This window comes from Gopherus evgoodei, chromosome 22 (genome assembly GCF_007399415.2).
Source record: "Gopherus evgoodei ecotype Sinaloan lineage chromosome 22, rGopEvg1_v1.p, whole genome shotgun sequence".
Classification (NCBI taxonomy): Eukaryota; Metazoa; Chordata; order Testudines; family Testudinidae; genus Gopherus; species Gopherus evgoodei.
This window is the reverse complement of record NC_044343.1, coordinates 10,912,389-10,928,470: the sequence shown is the minus strand read 5'-3', so window position 1 is coordinate 10,928,470 and position 16,082 is coordinate 10,912,389. Positions and strand designations below refer to the sequence as shown.

Here is a 16,082-nt window from a genome sequence, read left to right as displayed (position 1 = left end):
TGAGGTCACAGGACCTGCTGGCGTGCAAGGGGCTTGGCCCTGGTGTGTCGCAGCCATTGGTGGCGCTGCTCTGTCCCATCTGCTGCGTGAGCCAGTCTTAGCTGCTGCAAGGGAAAGAGCCGCCACTGAGGAGAGTAGCGCACGGCGCGGGACCAAAGGGTACAGAGCCAGGGAGAGTGAATCCACAGCACGTGGGTGCAAGGCGGGACGACGTGTCTGGGCCAGTGGAAGTTAGTGGGAATCCAGGGCATGTGAATAGCTAAAACCTCAGGGCAGCCCCAGAGGCTTTGCCTTCCCCTGCTTGTTTTTACAGAACCCCCCACCCACCACCTTTGTGCACTGCTGCTCCACTGGCCTAGTTCTCCAGGATGCGAATGGCCATGGAGCGAAGCGCTGCCTGGCTCGCTGGGTTGCCATTGGCAAGCGGTTTCTGAGGCTTGCTGAGTTTTGATCTGATCGCACAGGAAGAGCCGGGTTTCATTGCTACAGAAATGAAATCTGGGCCCTATCCAGGCGTGTTGTGTGGCAGGTCCTGCCAAATAGCCTTCTGGAAAACCCTTCCTCTGGTGCAAGGAGACAGGAGGGCGCTCCTCCACAAGCGATGTGAGCTCGCTCAATTGCTGGGAGGCTGAGGTCCGGCCCCTCTAGCTAGTCTAGCGCCTGTGGCACTCGTTGCCAGCTTGCCCCGGGACAGAGATGATTCAGCCATGCTGCCACCCCAGGCAAAGCAGTCCTGGGTACTGGCATTTCCCTCCCCCCGACGGCTGGTACCTGTAGATCGCCTCCCAGGCCAGCTGCTTAAAAGGAAACTTGGCTCTTACATTGTGGCCGTTTCTCTATGGGGCTGCTGCTTCGACCTGCCCCCCTGCGCTATATAACACGCCCTGTGGGGAAGGCAGGGTTGGGCACTGTTGGTACCTGCCTGGAGGAGGGAAACGAGGATTCAGTGTCAGATGGAACAGGGCCAATGAACAGCCTCTGTTCTCCTCTCCGCCCTCTGTATTGCTTGAACACATCTAGTCTCTGACTGTCCAACTTTTCCTCCCAGGTGATGAGTTCCACCAACGGAGAACTGAACACAGACGACCCAACCGCGGGACACTCGAATGCCCCGATCACGGCGCCCGCCGAGGTGGAGGTAGCGGATGATACAAAGTAAGGACCTGGCTGAATCTAGGAGGCTGCTGTTCTCTCTGGCTCACAGCCTGCTCTCCCGAATGTCACCACATGGTGTCTCCCAAGAGCCAGGACATGTCTGTTTTTGTCTGCAGGGGATGCTGTTCTGAGGTTGCTGGCCAGAGACAGACCCTGGGGTTCATTCTAGTTCCTAGGAACGCAGCCTGTGCTGCCACACAGGCTCTCCCCTAAATCCCGGCCTGGACTTGTTGCCATGGGCGGGATCATTGGCTCCCGCGCTGACCAGCGTTGCATCTTCATCTGCCAGAGCTCTTGTCAGTTTCCTAAATGGGTGGTGATCTCACTAGTGCCCCCCCCAACTCCTGTGAAATGTCCCCACCCCCAGTGTCTTGCGGTCTGGCCCTTTTTTTCATTGACTAGGGAACGAAAGAGAGATGGGACCCAAACCCACATCCACTACTTGCTGGTCTTCAGAACTGTGGGGCTTACCAGATGGGTTCAGACTCATGGTCCATCTCGCCCAATATCCCCTCTCTGATAGTGGCCAGCACCTGCTGCTTTGGAGGGAAGGTGTAAGAATTCCCCAGCAGCAGATATGGGAGAATCTGCCCCCACACAGGCCACCTCCTGGTCACTAATAGAGATCGACTTAAGCCCTGAGGCAGGAGGTTCAAGAACACCTCCCCCCTTACCCCCCCCTCAAAAAAACCCAAACATGTTATCATGAACTGCTATGATTCCAGATATTCTCGTTCCCCTTTGCAATGTCCAGTCTGTTCTGGAATCAGGAGGAACCTGCTTTGGCCTTAGAGGACAAGTGCAGGTCTGGGGCCATGACAGCCCATCTGCCTTTCTTCACAGGTGCTGCTGTTTCTTCAAGAGGAGGAAGAGAAAAACCATCCAGCGCCACAAGTGATCTGCCAGGGACATAACGGATCAGTTTGTGCAGTATCGCCTCTAACTCTGGCTACAGATGGGTCTAGATTCCTGATCAGATCTGCAAGGCCTTCCCTCCCTCTGATTTGGATGGGGGTGGAGGAAGAGCTGTCATGACTTCGCCGCCTAGCACCACATGTGTGGATGGGGAGGGGGGAGGGAAGTTCCCAAACTGCTTTGCTTTTCCTCCACCAGCACCACATCCACCCAGTGGTCGTTTACCCAGTCAGACTTTGCTGCCGTTCCCAGGCCCGTCTGTTGTGCAGTCCACGGAGAGCATTAAGCTATTTAACAAGGAAACCAACCAAACCCATGACGTGAATTTCTTTTGATTCTATTAACTAGTTTGAAAATGGGGATCAACTCTACAGACTCAAAAAACGTTGCTGGCGTAGAAGCCGAAGACAATTTCAAGAGGGGTGGGCTATGGAGAATTTTTTTTCCCTGTCGCTTCTTTATCGCCGAAGTTAATTTAAGTCTCGGTGCAGAGTGCTGAGTTGTCAGTCTTTGACCTTCCTCTTTTTAGTGTTATGAAATTCTGCTTTTCTTTTAAAGATTGTGTTTTCCCTGTAAGCTCCTCGTCCCCCATTTGGTTAAAGCTCTCTCCTTGTGGTGGCGATCAATCGCTATGTTAGCCGAGTCTCTGGTACGGTGATGCGTGGAGGAGGGACTCGTTTACACTTTCATTTTACGATGCACTTTTGCTAGCAATACAAGCGATGTTTGGTCTTGAAATTAACAGTTTAGTAATTAACTGGGGAAATCAGGTGGGGGGAGGGGAGCCGAATTTAGGGTCTCAGGAATGGTTTGGAGCTTATCAGAACCCTGAAGCCAGGCCCTCTGCCATTTGAAATGGGCAATCTCCGCTGGGGGCACCTGGCCAAGACCAAAGGGAAACTTAATGTGGAAGAGCAAGGTAGAAAAAGGATGTCTTAATGGTCCCTGCAATGAGCCTTGGGGAGGGAATTGTTTCCTGGTGCCCAGGACAGCCTCGGCCGTTTTTGGAGCACAGGATTGCTGAGTCCTGCTTATTCTCCTGGCAGGAGAGTTCAGTGTCCTCAGTTTATGTGAAGTTGCTTAACTGGACTCTTTAAAAAAGACTTTCCTGTTGGCCAGGCCCCCAGCTCAGTGAATCTCCCCGTTGCTGATATTCTGACCTCCCGGGAGGATCAAGAGCCTCCTAAATGAACCAAAACCAAGCCAGTGCAGTAAGGCAGCTGTGTGCATGTTCCCTGGGGGGAGGAGGGGAGGCTAGCACTGGTTAAAACTCCTTGGGGTTCCACATCCCACTTGAAAGGGGCAACGTGAAAAAGGACCAGTGTGGAGTTGTAGCTTGCTGGGAAATAGCAACTCTCATGAGGATAGACCCAGCCAGGCCGTTCTGTCTGGCCACTGACAACTCCTTTCTGGAGGGTACCAAGGGGGAAGGGCTGGAGGGAACCTTATGAAGGTTGAAACTCACCTAGATTGGCCCACTTGGTTCCTCCACCAATCAGAGGCCCGTGTACTTACTCCTTAGCTGATCACATGTGGGCAGTTCCTAATTGTGGATTTTGTTTTTTTAAACTATATCCCCCCACACCCAGACACAACCCTTCTTTAAACAGCCACAAGGGGCACAACAGCCAACCTCAATTCAGTGTAAAATGACTGAGCATGTGTGTCTGGCTGTGCGTATTTACCACAGCAACAAAATTGGACTTGGGGTGGTTGTTTTTTTACAGGGTGGGCGGGGGGGGAAGTAGCATGTGGGGTTTTTTTAATTTTCCATGTAATTATGACACTTGTAATGTTTGAGCTGTAGGAGCTGGAAGCTGCTCTGAGGTTGTGCAGGAGGAGGAAGTTTGTGTCTGAGACCATCAAAGCCTTTGTCTGAAATAAACACTGCCATTCTTTGCTGGAGCAAAGGGGGAGCGGGTAGGAGGTCCTCAGCTGCCACTTGGGCTTGGTATGTCCTGCTTTACCCACCTGCAGAGGCCTACAGAATGGGGCCCTGTGCTGACTTGCCCGCGAGCTGTGCCAGCTACTCACCTGTAGCCTCCATCCTGTTGCTGCAGCACATGGTCTGCTGGGGGTAGGAATATATCCTGCTGCAGGGGAGGTGCCTAGGGCCCACAGGCAGGGGGAGCCTGGCACCTACTGCTCTCATTCCTGCTGGAATACAGCAGCTTTGTCACTCTTTGAGCTACATTCCTTTCATTTAAATCAGAGCTGAATGGTTTAAAAACAGGCTTAAGCTAGGTCAAGTGGCTTCCTCCTTCCTCAGCATCCACCCTGAGTGGGAATGTCAGTGCCCCTTTAAAAGATCCTGGGGACTCTGAATCAGTTGCTGCCTCATATTCTTCTGGTCTGCAGTTTTACTTCAACAGCAGTGCCTCTGTCATGCTCACGAGAACCAAGGTGGTGGGGGACAGCTGCACAGACTAGCTAGGCAAGGAGTGCACAGCCAGCTGCTAGGGAGGGCTTGGTTCTTGACAACTCAATGAATTCCACCAAATCAAGACCTTTGTAGGGTATTTAGTTATGTGCAATGTTTGACCTTGTTTCCCAAACAATGCAAATAAAACCGCCTTAAATCTTCACTGGAACTGTACTTCCAGTCCCCACAGGTGTAAAATAAAAGTATGTATGTGAGTGGGTGCATGTGAGTATTTGGACTGCCGTTTGCCATGTGTCTTTTCAGACAAACCTGCTGCAGGCGTACAAGGAAATAAAAGGGAAGGAGGCCAGAGCATTTGCCCAACTCTGTCTTCTGCCTCTCTTCCTGGCCGATGGACCGGCCGGGTGCGAGGGCTGCCTGAGCTGGAGGGGGCAGCAGGACACTAGGAGACTCACTCACAGTATGGAAAGAGTCTGTACTTATGCCGCTCCAGAGCAGAAGGGTGACTGTTCTAGTGCGAATTTAGTTATGGCTTTAAATAAAAGTGTAACATCCTGGTATTTACATTTCTCTGATGCTTCCTGGAAGCCACAGAATTTAGGGGCTTTTTAAATAAAAAAAATCCAATCCACCCACCCCCTCCCCCCCAATTTCCATCAGGATTTATTGTGGGGTGGTGCTGTGGGCAGAGGATGGCTTGTGGCACCATTAACAACTTGCAACAGTGCTTAACAAAACACCCCAAGTTCTGTGCTCATGCCAGCTGGAGACAGACAGGCCCCCAGGTGCCTGGCAGAGCAGGGACCTTGAAAGGGGAAGTAGATGTTTAGAGCACATCCTGCTAGGAGCCTCAAGAGAGGGGGGTGAGCACATGGTGCTGAGTTGTCCTTTGACAATAACTCCTCATTCTCTCTGTGACGCAATGACAGGTAGGGGACAAGTGTAAGAGGAGGACAGGAGGTGGGTGACTGCCTGGCTAGAGTCCACAGGCTGATAAGGGAGATGCTAGTCTTGGCACCTGGCTCACATTGTCCCTACTAACCAGAAACAGGCAGTCATTTTACATGCATAGTGGGTGGGAGCTTTACTACAGCCTAAGGAATACATGCTCCAGCCCGTGTGAGGTGGGGCTATGCTAGCTTTAAGCAAAGGCTAAGGAGGTGTTCCACACACCAGGGATGCTGCTATTTCACCTCACTGTAGCATGAGTAATTCCTTTATTTCCAATTATGTAACTGCCTAAACAGGCACTAGCAGAGCACCCCCTGCCCTGAGGCCTATACACATATCAGTGATGAGTAGGTGGCTCATATGCTGCAGGCCAGTGCCACCCGTCACAGCATCAGTGATACACAGGCTGGGGTCAGGCCTGCAAGTGGCTGTGTGTGTCACCCGCGGCTGGCTGCAGCATCTGATACTAAAACACTGATTTAATTATCAACTTGCACTCAAGTATATAGCTATTCACACAGCAAATAAGTTAAACTACATATTTCCTCTCATACTGTTTAAGCTATGAATACATAGCATTTAATGTAGTAAATGAAGCAATTAATTCACACAACTGTGGCTCCCCTGGCTAATGGTGATGGCCAATTTGGCTCCTGAACCCCTGAGGTCTGAGTAGCCCTGGTCTAGATAATGGTTGTAGCCCAGCCAAGCTTGAGTTGCTGCTGACACAGCAGCTGGCAGGGACAACTCCTGTCTTGACTCAAACCAGCTCTGAGTGAGTGATTGCTGGGGCACTACAGCTGAGCAGTGATGGACTGGGCTAGTGATGGGGTTCAACTGAAGCAGGTTGGAGAAGTCTTGCCAGGCTGTATATGCTGGAAGAATGAATCCAGGAGGGAGACAGGAGGTGCTGAGGTCTAAGGCAGCTACGGCCCTCAATAGGCTTGTGAGCTTGGAGAAGTCAGTCTGCCATTGGCAACTGCCTCCCAGGCCTGGAGGGAAGAGATGGCTGCATAGTGCTTTGACTGGGTAAAGCCCTCCACTAGCAGTACGGGGCTAACACCCTCACCTGGGGCATACACTTCTCTAGCTAGACTGCTCCCTCCAGGATTGGTGTGGCCAAGAGAGATGCACTCCATTCAGCTAGGCCTGCCCACCCCTGGCCTCTCTTCCTCACCGTCCCTGAGCAGGAGCCCTGTCTCCGCCCCTGAGGGCTCATGGCAGAGCTGGCAGTAAAACCTCTTTAGTCAACAGCTTGAAGTTGCCTTTGAGAAAGGAACTGAAGACATTTTAGTAGCTGCTTCATCATTAAATTCTTAGGGGCAGCGTTAAAGAAACTACCCCCAAAATTACTTTAAATAAAAGACAGACAAGAGGGAGGTGGTAAGGACAGATGCGTACTGCTCAGCCCACTACCTTTCTGCATTAACTTCTGTCTTTCCCTGGACACTTCTCTACCAGGGAGAAACTCAGGGGGGATAGAGGAAGATATTTTGAAGTAGTGTACAAGTATATCAAACTTTTGCAGCAATTTAGAGCACCCAGGGACGACAAAATTAAGGACCCTAACAATATCAGATATTTCTGTCTTCAACCAATGTGGGAAGAGGACTGAATCCTGGAAGTTGCCAGGGGTTGTTTTGTCATCTGCTCTCTTCCAATCATGAAACTTTGTATTAAAGACACCCTCAATGTCTTTATTGATTTCCTATTTACAAATCACAAAGCTGGCAAAAAGCAGAGTGTGAACACTGAATGAGCATTTGATACATTCATTAATATAGCACTAAAGTCTAGACATTGCCAACTCTGTTTGAGGTGACATGATACAATAGAAACTTCTCATACTTTTGGAGACGGGCATGTTCCACAATGAATTACATTCATACCATCTACAAAAGCCAGAATTGCCTCAAACCACGTAAAGCTGTAAGAACAAAAATTGCTCAGATGTCATCCAGCGTTTAAGTTTTCTTTTAAAAACATTTTTCAGCAGGACAGTTGCTGAAGCAACCTGCCCTGTGGCTTGAAAGCAAGATTGGAGGGAGGGAGTCTCTGACACAGTAGCAGTATTAAAAACAAGTCTTAAAAGGAAAAAGCCACCAGGCAGGTCTATACCTCAACCTCATCTATGTTACAAGATCATGAGCCTAAATGACTTATGCGTCCTGCTATTTTCATGGCCAAGTGTGCAGATCTCTTCTTTCATGGTCCAATAATTTCTGCTATTACCACTTATATACAGAAATGCTCAGGGAGTGCTATATTCACAGCAAAGAGTTTACACCTCAGGCAATACATGGGCAAAGAAGCCCCAACCCCGATGCAGGCATTCCCACCACCTTTGACAAGAAGAGGTGAAAAATGGGAGCGGAAAAGCAGGCAGGTCAGCTATGTACATTCTAACAGAAGGCAATTTCCCTCTTAGAGGAAGGAGCATCTCCATTCTGTTTATCCATTTCAGAATACTGTTTGCATTGCACAGAATCAGGTTCGATAACTTGAGTAGTGGACCCATCATTTTTAGTACTGGCCATGTTTTTAAAACTGCCTACGCTGAAGCAGGCTTACAAAATACATCCCACAATGTCTTCCTAAAGAACGTAACACACTGACAACAGTATCTAACATGTACACTGACTATTTCTAGGGGACACTGGTATTTTTGCCGTCTTGGTGGAAAGTTATGAAGACAGCCACAGAACCTAGACCCGGTTACTCTGGCAGCCCAGGGGGGAGGAGGTGGTGTGAGAATGGGATACTATTTCCCCAACTGGTAACAGGCACCAAATCATCCACTCCAGTAGAGGCTGACCAGCATGTAATGCTTTGATCGGGGACTGCTATCACAAAGTTAACAAGGGGAGCCCTGCAGTGGAAAGAGAGAGAGAAGCTTTTTAATGAACCTCAACTTATCAGAGACGACACCATCATGCACTAATTAATTCCACACACACACACTTTGGAATGATTTGGCCACCTGTGCTTACAAAGGCAGCCTTTATTTCAAATACTGTCCTCTGCAGACTACCAGGAAGTAAAAATCCCTTTAGTCTCTGCTAGTCAGGGAAAGGGAGGGACCATTCAGGCAGTTACAAAACAAAGTCACACAGCTACTTTCCATCAAAGCAACACGTCATGCTTAGCTGAAATCACATCTGGTTATGGTGAAAGGCAACCCGTTTTGAACAGAGATGGGGGGGCAGCTTTTTTGCCATTAAACCATCCCCATTGAAGTCTGGTGCTAACGCTTTGTTTAAGTCAACCAGAAGTCTCCAGTAAGAGCATCATTCTGAGAATCTGTCCAAACACCCACTGAACAGGCTCTAGCTGTGAGAGGACAGAGAAATGTATGTCAACACCAAACCCCTTCCTCTCTTGCATCAGAGCTCTGACCCAATATGAACTGTTAGTGATGCAAAGAAAACGAGACAGTAGAAGAGTCAAGTTGCAACTTGCCTGAAGACAGCAGCAATATACTTTACACTGGAGCCAAGTGAGGCACATTGTCAGGTAGAAGCAACCAAGGTGGCAGCTCCCAGCATGGATTCCCTGCTGCTAAACACTGCACAGGGGATGTTTAATATCCCCCATTTGTTTAAATAGGATACAGAAAAAGTTGCAAAAAGCACCCCCAGGACAGAGCAGGAGAGCCTGCATGTAGGTAGCAAAGGTGCTCTGCTAAGTACTGATCTACTGGGCCTCTCCACCTCCGTACAGGATCATCTAACCACTAGGGGACTCTGTTGGGTTACACTAACTGTCCAATTTAAAGGATTATCTCAAATTAGCAAAAACGCCCACATGAAAACGCTGGTCTGTCTCTGCAGAGGTGCTCTCCTGGAGCTGGGAGTCCATTCTGAGGTCTCCCACAATATGTAGTGCTGAAACAGGAAAATCTCCATGAACACCAGTTTCCCTAATTTTCTGAAAACAGCGAAGGTACATACAGCCTGGCAGCATGGCAGGCATGTTCTCGTGAAACCTCTCTCAAAGAAACCTGCCCATTTTGGCAGCACTGCTGAATCGGCCTGGCAACCCTCATCCCAATCCCAAGTAAGGCCGAGGAAGAAGAAAGTCAATATGACCCTCAATAGGAATTTTCTTTTTGCAGAATTGTCACCTAGTGGAGAATTTAACCACAATCAGAGCCACTTGTTTCCATGCTTCCAACTGATGTAAAAGCATCTACATTCATTACAATAAAAGAAACCACGAAATTAGACGGTTTTCGGTAAAATGAAGCGTTACTAGCCACAGGCAACCTACAAATGACACCAGTAAACCAGTTAGTCTGTATATGGTGGTGGTAGCAGCAGCATCACTAGAACAAAGCAAAATGAGCCTTACAATTATTTTAGTGAGACCTTTGGCTAGCGTGGCTCCCACTGGCACGGTTGACCTCAGCCAGCAATTTCATTTGGGAAGGCATTGGGGCGAGGGGGGGACAAACGTTCACCCAGCACACCTGATTCCAACAGCTGCACTATGTATAGAAGATAATCTCTGGGATCTGTCCATCCTCCACAGAAGTGCCGTTGTTATTCCCAGCCGCGTAACAGAAAGTAAAGCAGGTTTTGGCTCCTGTTGTTGGTGATTCATGGATCACTTTGCGCAGTCCTTTGGTTCCATAGTGAGAATCTGGACCCTGCATTAGTAACAGAAAACAGGGGCAAGCCAGTTAGTAAGAGGGAACAGAGCCAGTCCAGAGCGAAACCAGGCTGCTTACATCAGCTCAGTCGCATTGCTAGGTTACAAAAACTCAGGGTCTGATCTTGCTCGGTGACGAGCATCCCTACGTCTCTGTGAAGTGCTCAGGAACAGAGGACGTTCAGCAGCTCTCAGCTACTAAATCTCAAAGTATTTTAAGACACCAACAGCAAGCAGTTATTTGCTGCAGTCTGAGGTTTTTACGCTGACTTGCTTTGAAGACGTTTTTCCTTTTCAAATGGGAAGGCTCAAAAATAGGCCAAGCATAGACCTCCACCGCTAATTCGCCCTCACTAGGCAGCTATTGTTACTCATTTTATTCATTACTTCTTTGCTCCCAGCCCCACCCCCCTTTTCTCCCTGCCTTCCAGCAACTCCACTCTCCTTCCTGTGCACCATATTCAATCCTTCCTACAACTTCCATTCCCTCCCCCTTAGTCTCTCTAGCTATTGTGAAGTCTTATCACTTCTTCCTGTGCATCCCCTCTGCCACAGGCCTCCTGGAGTGAAGAAACACTGTCCAGTTGAAAAGAACTCAGAATTTTGGTCAGAACTAGGCTGCTAATAGGCTAAGTCTTGCAAAAAGTTCCAAGTGCTGTAGGACAAATGCTCACGACCCTGGTATCCTCATCTGAAAGAGACCATCTCCAAGAGCCCTGCTGCCCACTAGCAGTATTCACACACTGGGCAATGTCCACACTATTAAATCATTTCATGCAATACTTGATTTCCCATCACCCACCCAACTACTGACCCATTAGGGTCATGCTTCGTTTGTCTCATCTGAAACCCATGGCTAGATTTACATTTCTACATTTCCACAGGGAACTGGGGCACTGTTCTAACTGAAAACCAGAGACCAGTTTTAGAGGCTTTCCCATGTGTTCTGTCAGTATGGATGTGCACGCAAAGAGGAATCTCAGATTGAAAACTAGCTGTACCTAAGTATTCCTAGCACTAAGACAATAAGGACTTTGCATACAACTGTATTCCAACCCCACCAGGAAGCCCCACCCAAGATCAGGAACCCACTATGCTTGGGGCTGCGCAGACACATAGAAAGAGCATCCTGCCTTGAACATAACGTCGAGTCCTGTGGCACCTTATAGACTAACAGATATATTGGAGCATGAGCTTTACTGGGTGAATAGCCGCTTAGTCAGACCCACGAAAGCTTATGCTCCAATACGTCTGTTAGTCTGTAAGGTGCCACAGGACTCTTGGCTGCTTTTTACAGATCCAGACTAACACGGCTACCCCTCTGATACCTGCCTTGAAGGGTTTACAAACTGAATAGAAAGACCAAGGGTGAAAGTGGTGACAGGAAGATTTTTTACAAGTCTTTCATAGGAATGGGGCCTTCATTTTACCTTCGATCTTATTTCAAAAACTGCTTCCATGTTTGAACTCTAGTATATAAAGGGCCAATTTATCATCATTTAACCCATACAACTACGTGATCAGTCCTTGATAGCTATGTACTGATACGCCTTCCTTCATGTAGAAAGGGCATAACTATAACAGATTCACAAAACCAAGACTATCTACACTGGCCAGAAAGACAATTTCAGCACTAATACAGCCAGCACCATTAGCTTGCCAAGCAAATGTTTACTAAACAAAACTAACTCTGATTGTTAACCCCTGACGTTCCACTTGCATATTGGTAAGGAGCTAAACAATAAATGCGAAATTTCAAAGAACAGCAAGAGACCCTGAAGATCTAAAAACAGGATTAATGCTACTTCCCATAAGACCAGCAAAGCCATGAATTCTCCCTCCCATCCACATACTGGAGCTAGAACCCCACTACAGTACCTTTAGTGTCGCACATGCTGTATAGCTGACATTGGGTAAAATCTCAACAGGCTCTTTAAACATGACCCGGAAAGTGCTGGACGATCCATCACAGCTGAAGCCAGTATCATTCTGACCCAGCACTGTATTGCTGTCTGTGTGGATGATCTGGAAGATGGATTAGAAAAGTAAACATCTGTGTAATTAGCGTCGTTAAAAAAAGATGGAATTGGCATTTAATTATTTCCTCTCTGAGTTGCATGTTAGGCCTGTTAGCGGAGATCTTCATTATCTAAACACTCCGTTGGACTGGTGGAGAGAGATAAGGTAGCTTTACACAGGCTTCTTTGGTACAGATGTTAGCTGCGTTATGTCTGCCGACTCCACCACTCAGACCTGTTAGAAAAATACAACTAAACTGAAATGCAAACGCATTAACACAAGTCAGTACAGGGAGACAATAGGAAAAAAGATTCTGAAGATGAGGAACCCTAATGCATTTCATACTCAGATTTAAGGGGCCTTTTGTAAGAGTCAAGTTCACTGTTATAAAATTAGAGTGAACTCAGACAGGGACAAACAGTACTTTACGAGACTGAATATGCCTCACGAAGAGAAAAGAACTGTTTAATCAGAACAAAATGGGGGTCACTGGGATTAGGTGACTTAGTGAGGTCTGAGACTCCACAGTGCTAGGTGGCCTGCACTGGTTTCCCGTTATTTCTGGATCCAATTTAAATACTCATATGGAGTGACACAGTCTCACAGCAATCTGAGACCTTCTCTCCCTTTACACTGCAACTTGAGAGTTGATTTCAGCTGGGATATTCTTGCTTAGGTCTCTAGCGTTGAGCTGTGGGGGACTGAGGACAGTGTCCTCAGTAAGGGACCCTTCTGTGCAAATGCTTTCTTCGCTGATCAGATGGAGTTTAGATACCTCCTGCCCTTTTGGCAATGGAACTGGAGATACATTTCTTTACAACTGCTCTTTTGATTGCAATGGTTTGATCTGAAGTGCTTTGAAGCTGAGGTCCCATCTCCAAAGGATAAGCAGTGTTCAACTTTCCTGAGCCAAGTAGTAATGTGTCATTCCAACTCCCTTCTTCCAAATGGATCCCAGAGCGCTTCGCAAAGTGACTGCACTGAAAGGACAGACTAGGTGATGAGCCAACTGTCTACTGGCCCTGTTTGGGAACAGCACCAGGACTGATGGTGGTAAAACCATAGTAACGCTGCTCACTCCAAACAAGGGCCCTCCGATGCATTGCCGCCACCCCATTGCTTGGTTTATGCCACGTTTTAAGGGAATCTTTAAGGCCTTAGCATTAGTCTCTTAACTGGTATTTCATCTCTCTGCCTGTGAAACACTGGTTTATTGTTACCTGGATGTGGGGTATTGATCAACAATTGTGTTTAAAAATCCATCATGTAAAGTGTTTGTGGAAGATAGGACGGAAGGAGTTCAAATGAGCAAAGGCAAATGTACTCCACTGGTTACTACGGCTACATAGGAGATGTAAATAGGTACGAAAAGCTAATGTGCTCCCCTAATGCTGGAGTTAGCTTGCTGGTCTCCTCCCTTCCTGCTAGATAGCTTGCTGTCACCCAGCGCGCGCCACCCAGTTTGTCACCATTGACTATCTTTGGTTGAGAAGGCCAGATCCAAGCACAGCAGAAATGGGCAGGTCTGGCTGTACCTGTATAAAACTAACAGTTACAGACCTTCCACAAGCATTGGTCTTTGACAAGTGATGCGCATGTCCATCCCACTGGTGGCATGAGTGCGTCCCACGCACAAGTATCGTCAATTTTTCCCCTCAGTGGTACCCGTTGGGGCAGCTCAAGGGCCCTCTGTTGCTGCACACCACTGGGTGCTGGCAGAAAGGGGCCAGCCACGCCTAGCTCCCCTCAGTTCCTTCTTGCTGGACAACCCCAAGGCAAAGGGGAAGGAGGGCAGGCTGTGGAATGGACACGTTCAACACATCTTGAAGAACAGTTACAGATGGTTCACAACCATTGTTGTTTCTTTGTGCGATTGCACAAGTGCATTCCACTCTTGGCCACTCACAGGCCATAAAGTAGGAGGAGTGACCGGAGTTCATGTACACAGACTGGAGCACAGCTTGTCCAAATTTAGCACAGTCTCTGGAGTACCAAGCGACGGCAAGCTGGGGTGCAAAGGTGTAAACTGAAGACCAGGTTGCCACCCTACAAATGGCCAGGATAGGGACTTGTGCAAGGAATACCGCACAGGCCACTTGCAATACTGTGGGGCTTGTCAGGGAAACGCCTGCCATGTCATTAACACACACGAAGGCAGGAAGTTATCCAAGATGAAATTCTTTGCAAGGAGACTCTGAGACTCTTCATTCTGTCTATTATGGTCATGAACAGCTGGGCTGACAAATGAAGCTGTGTAGACCTGTCTATGTAGACTTGCCGAAGTTGATCTGCATACCTAGAGCTTCGAAAGTTGATTGGATGAGATGTACACTGGACAGAACCTGAGCCTGGATTGGCTTCTGACTAGCCAGCTGCCCAGATAAGAGCAGTCCTGTACTCCTAGCCTCATCAGGAAAGCAGTTACCACAGACACACATTTTGTGAAAATCCAGGGAGCTGCTGACAGGCTAAAAGGAAGCACCGTGAACTGGTAATGAGACTGCTTTGTTACAAACCCGAAGAATTTTGTGACCTTGATAAATTGCCACATGAAAGTAAATGTCTTTTCAATCGAGGCTGGTATACCCACTAGGTGTTGATGGAGCAGGCACTGATGCAGAGGCAGACGGAAGGGGTGGTCTGTGTCTACAACCTGTGCTCTTCTCTCTCTACAGGTCCTTCCAAGAAGCAGAAGCAGAGTAACAGTGAGTCTGTTACAGACGAAAGAGCTTTTTGGACGAGGCTGGTGCGTACAGCCCTGAAGACTGGAAAGTAGATCAGAGTCCTCCAAGCCATGGAGCTTAGAGCCCATTTTCTCTGAAGACGGCAGACACATGTCAAAGGGCAGGTCTTGTAAAGTCTGTTGGACTCTTGTGAAAGCCCTGAACACTGCAGCCTTGCCACTGCAGACGCCATGGACCTAGCCACAAAGTCCAACGCACCCAGCACAGCCTGCAACAAAGATCTTGTTATATATATTTCCTCTCATCAACGAGAACTCCTGCCTAATGTTGTCTGGCAGCATGTCTCTAAACTCTGGAACGGAGTCCCACCCACTCAGAAGAACGTAAGAAAGGCCATATAGGGTCAGACCAATGGCTCATCTAGCCCGGTGTCCTGTCTTCCAATGCCGGCCAATGCCAGGGTGCTTCAGAGGGAATGAATGGAACAGGCAATCAAATGATCCATCCCCTGTCATCCATTTCCAGCTTCTGGAAAACAGAGGCTAGGGACACCCAGAGCATCGGGTCGCATCTCTGCCCATCCTGGCTAACAGCCATTGATGAATTTATCTAGTTCTTTTTTTGACCCAGTTATTCATTTGGCCTTCACAATATCCCCTGGCAATGAGTTCCACAGGTCAACTGTGTGCTGTGTGACGAAGTACTTCTTTTTGTTTGGTTTAAACCTGCTGCCTATTAATTTCATTAGGTGACCACTAGTTCACGTTATTTACACTCCTTTGTATATCATTTCCTTATTTACTTTCTTCACACCAGCCCACACCTCTATCATATTTGCCCCTTTAGTCACCTCTTTTCCAAGCTCAAAAGTCCCCATCTTATTACAGAAGCAATATCCCAATCATTTTTGCTGCTCTTCTCTGAATGCTTTCCAATTCCAAAATTATCTTTTTTGAGATGGGGCGACCAGATCTGCATGCAGTATTCAAGAGATGGGCGTACCATTATGATATTTTCTGCCTTATTACAGATCCCTTTCCTAATGGTTCCTAACACGGTTCAGTTTTTTGACTGCCACTGCAAACTGAGCTAATGTTTTCAGAGAACTATCCACAATGACCACTCATGAAAGAGATCTTGGACTAACAGCTCATTTAGACCCCATCATTTTGTACCCTAAAGTCTCTAACATTTAGAGACACTCAAATCATACCAGCCCAAAAGCACTTGCTGGTTGGCAATCCTGAGCTGCAGTCTCTAAATAGCATAAACTTTTCTACCCAACAGATCTAGATTTTTTTGTGTGTCCTCCAATTTGGGGGTTG

General features: G+C 47.9%; 2 protein-coding genes across 11 annotated transcripts in view; one reads left to right on the top strand and one right to left on the bottom strand.

Annotated features, from left to right (window-relative positions):
- Positions 1-4,804, top strand: part of CSNK1G2 (casein kinase 1 gamma 2) — a 97,196-nt gene extending 92,392 nt beyond the window's left edge. For all 5 annotated transcript variants that reach the window (XM_030540144.1, XM_030540147.1, XM_030540148.1 and 2 more), the window contains 2 exons: positions 1,049-1,155; positions 1,999-4,804. In XM_030540144.1, coding sequence (XP_030396004.1) covers positions 1,049-1,155; positions 1,999-2,053 — 162 coding nt within the window. In that variant the 3' untranslated portion in view covers positions 2,054-4,804. The remainder of the gene's footprint in view (positions 1-1,048; positions 1,156-1,998) is intronic.
- A 2,276-nt stretch (positions 4,805-7,080) lies between these two features.
- The window catches only part of BTBD2 (BTB domain containing 2), a 40,238-nt gene continuing 31,236 nt past the window's right edge, over positions 7,081-16,082 (bottom strand). For 5 of the 6 annotated variants that reach the window (XM_030540155.1, XM_030540150.1, XM_030540151.1 and 2 more), the window contains 2 exons: positions 11,933-12,079; positions 7,081-10,052 (listed from right to left, as the gene is read on the bottom strand). In XM_030540155.1, the coding sequence (XP_030396015.1) occupies positions 9,891-10,052; positions 11,933-12,079 (309 nt within the window). In that variant the 3' untranslated portion in view covers positions 7,081-9,890. The remainder of the gene's footprint in view (positions 10,053-11,932; positions 12,080-16,082) is intronic. The other variant, XM_030540153.1, reaches the window with a different exon arrangement.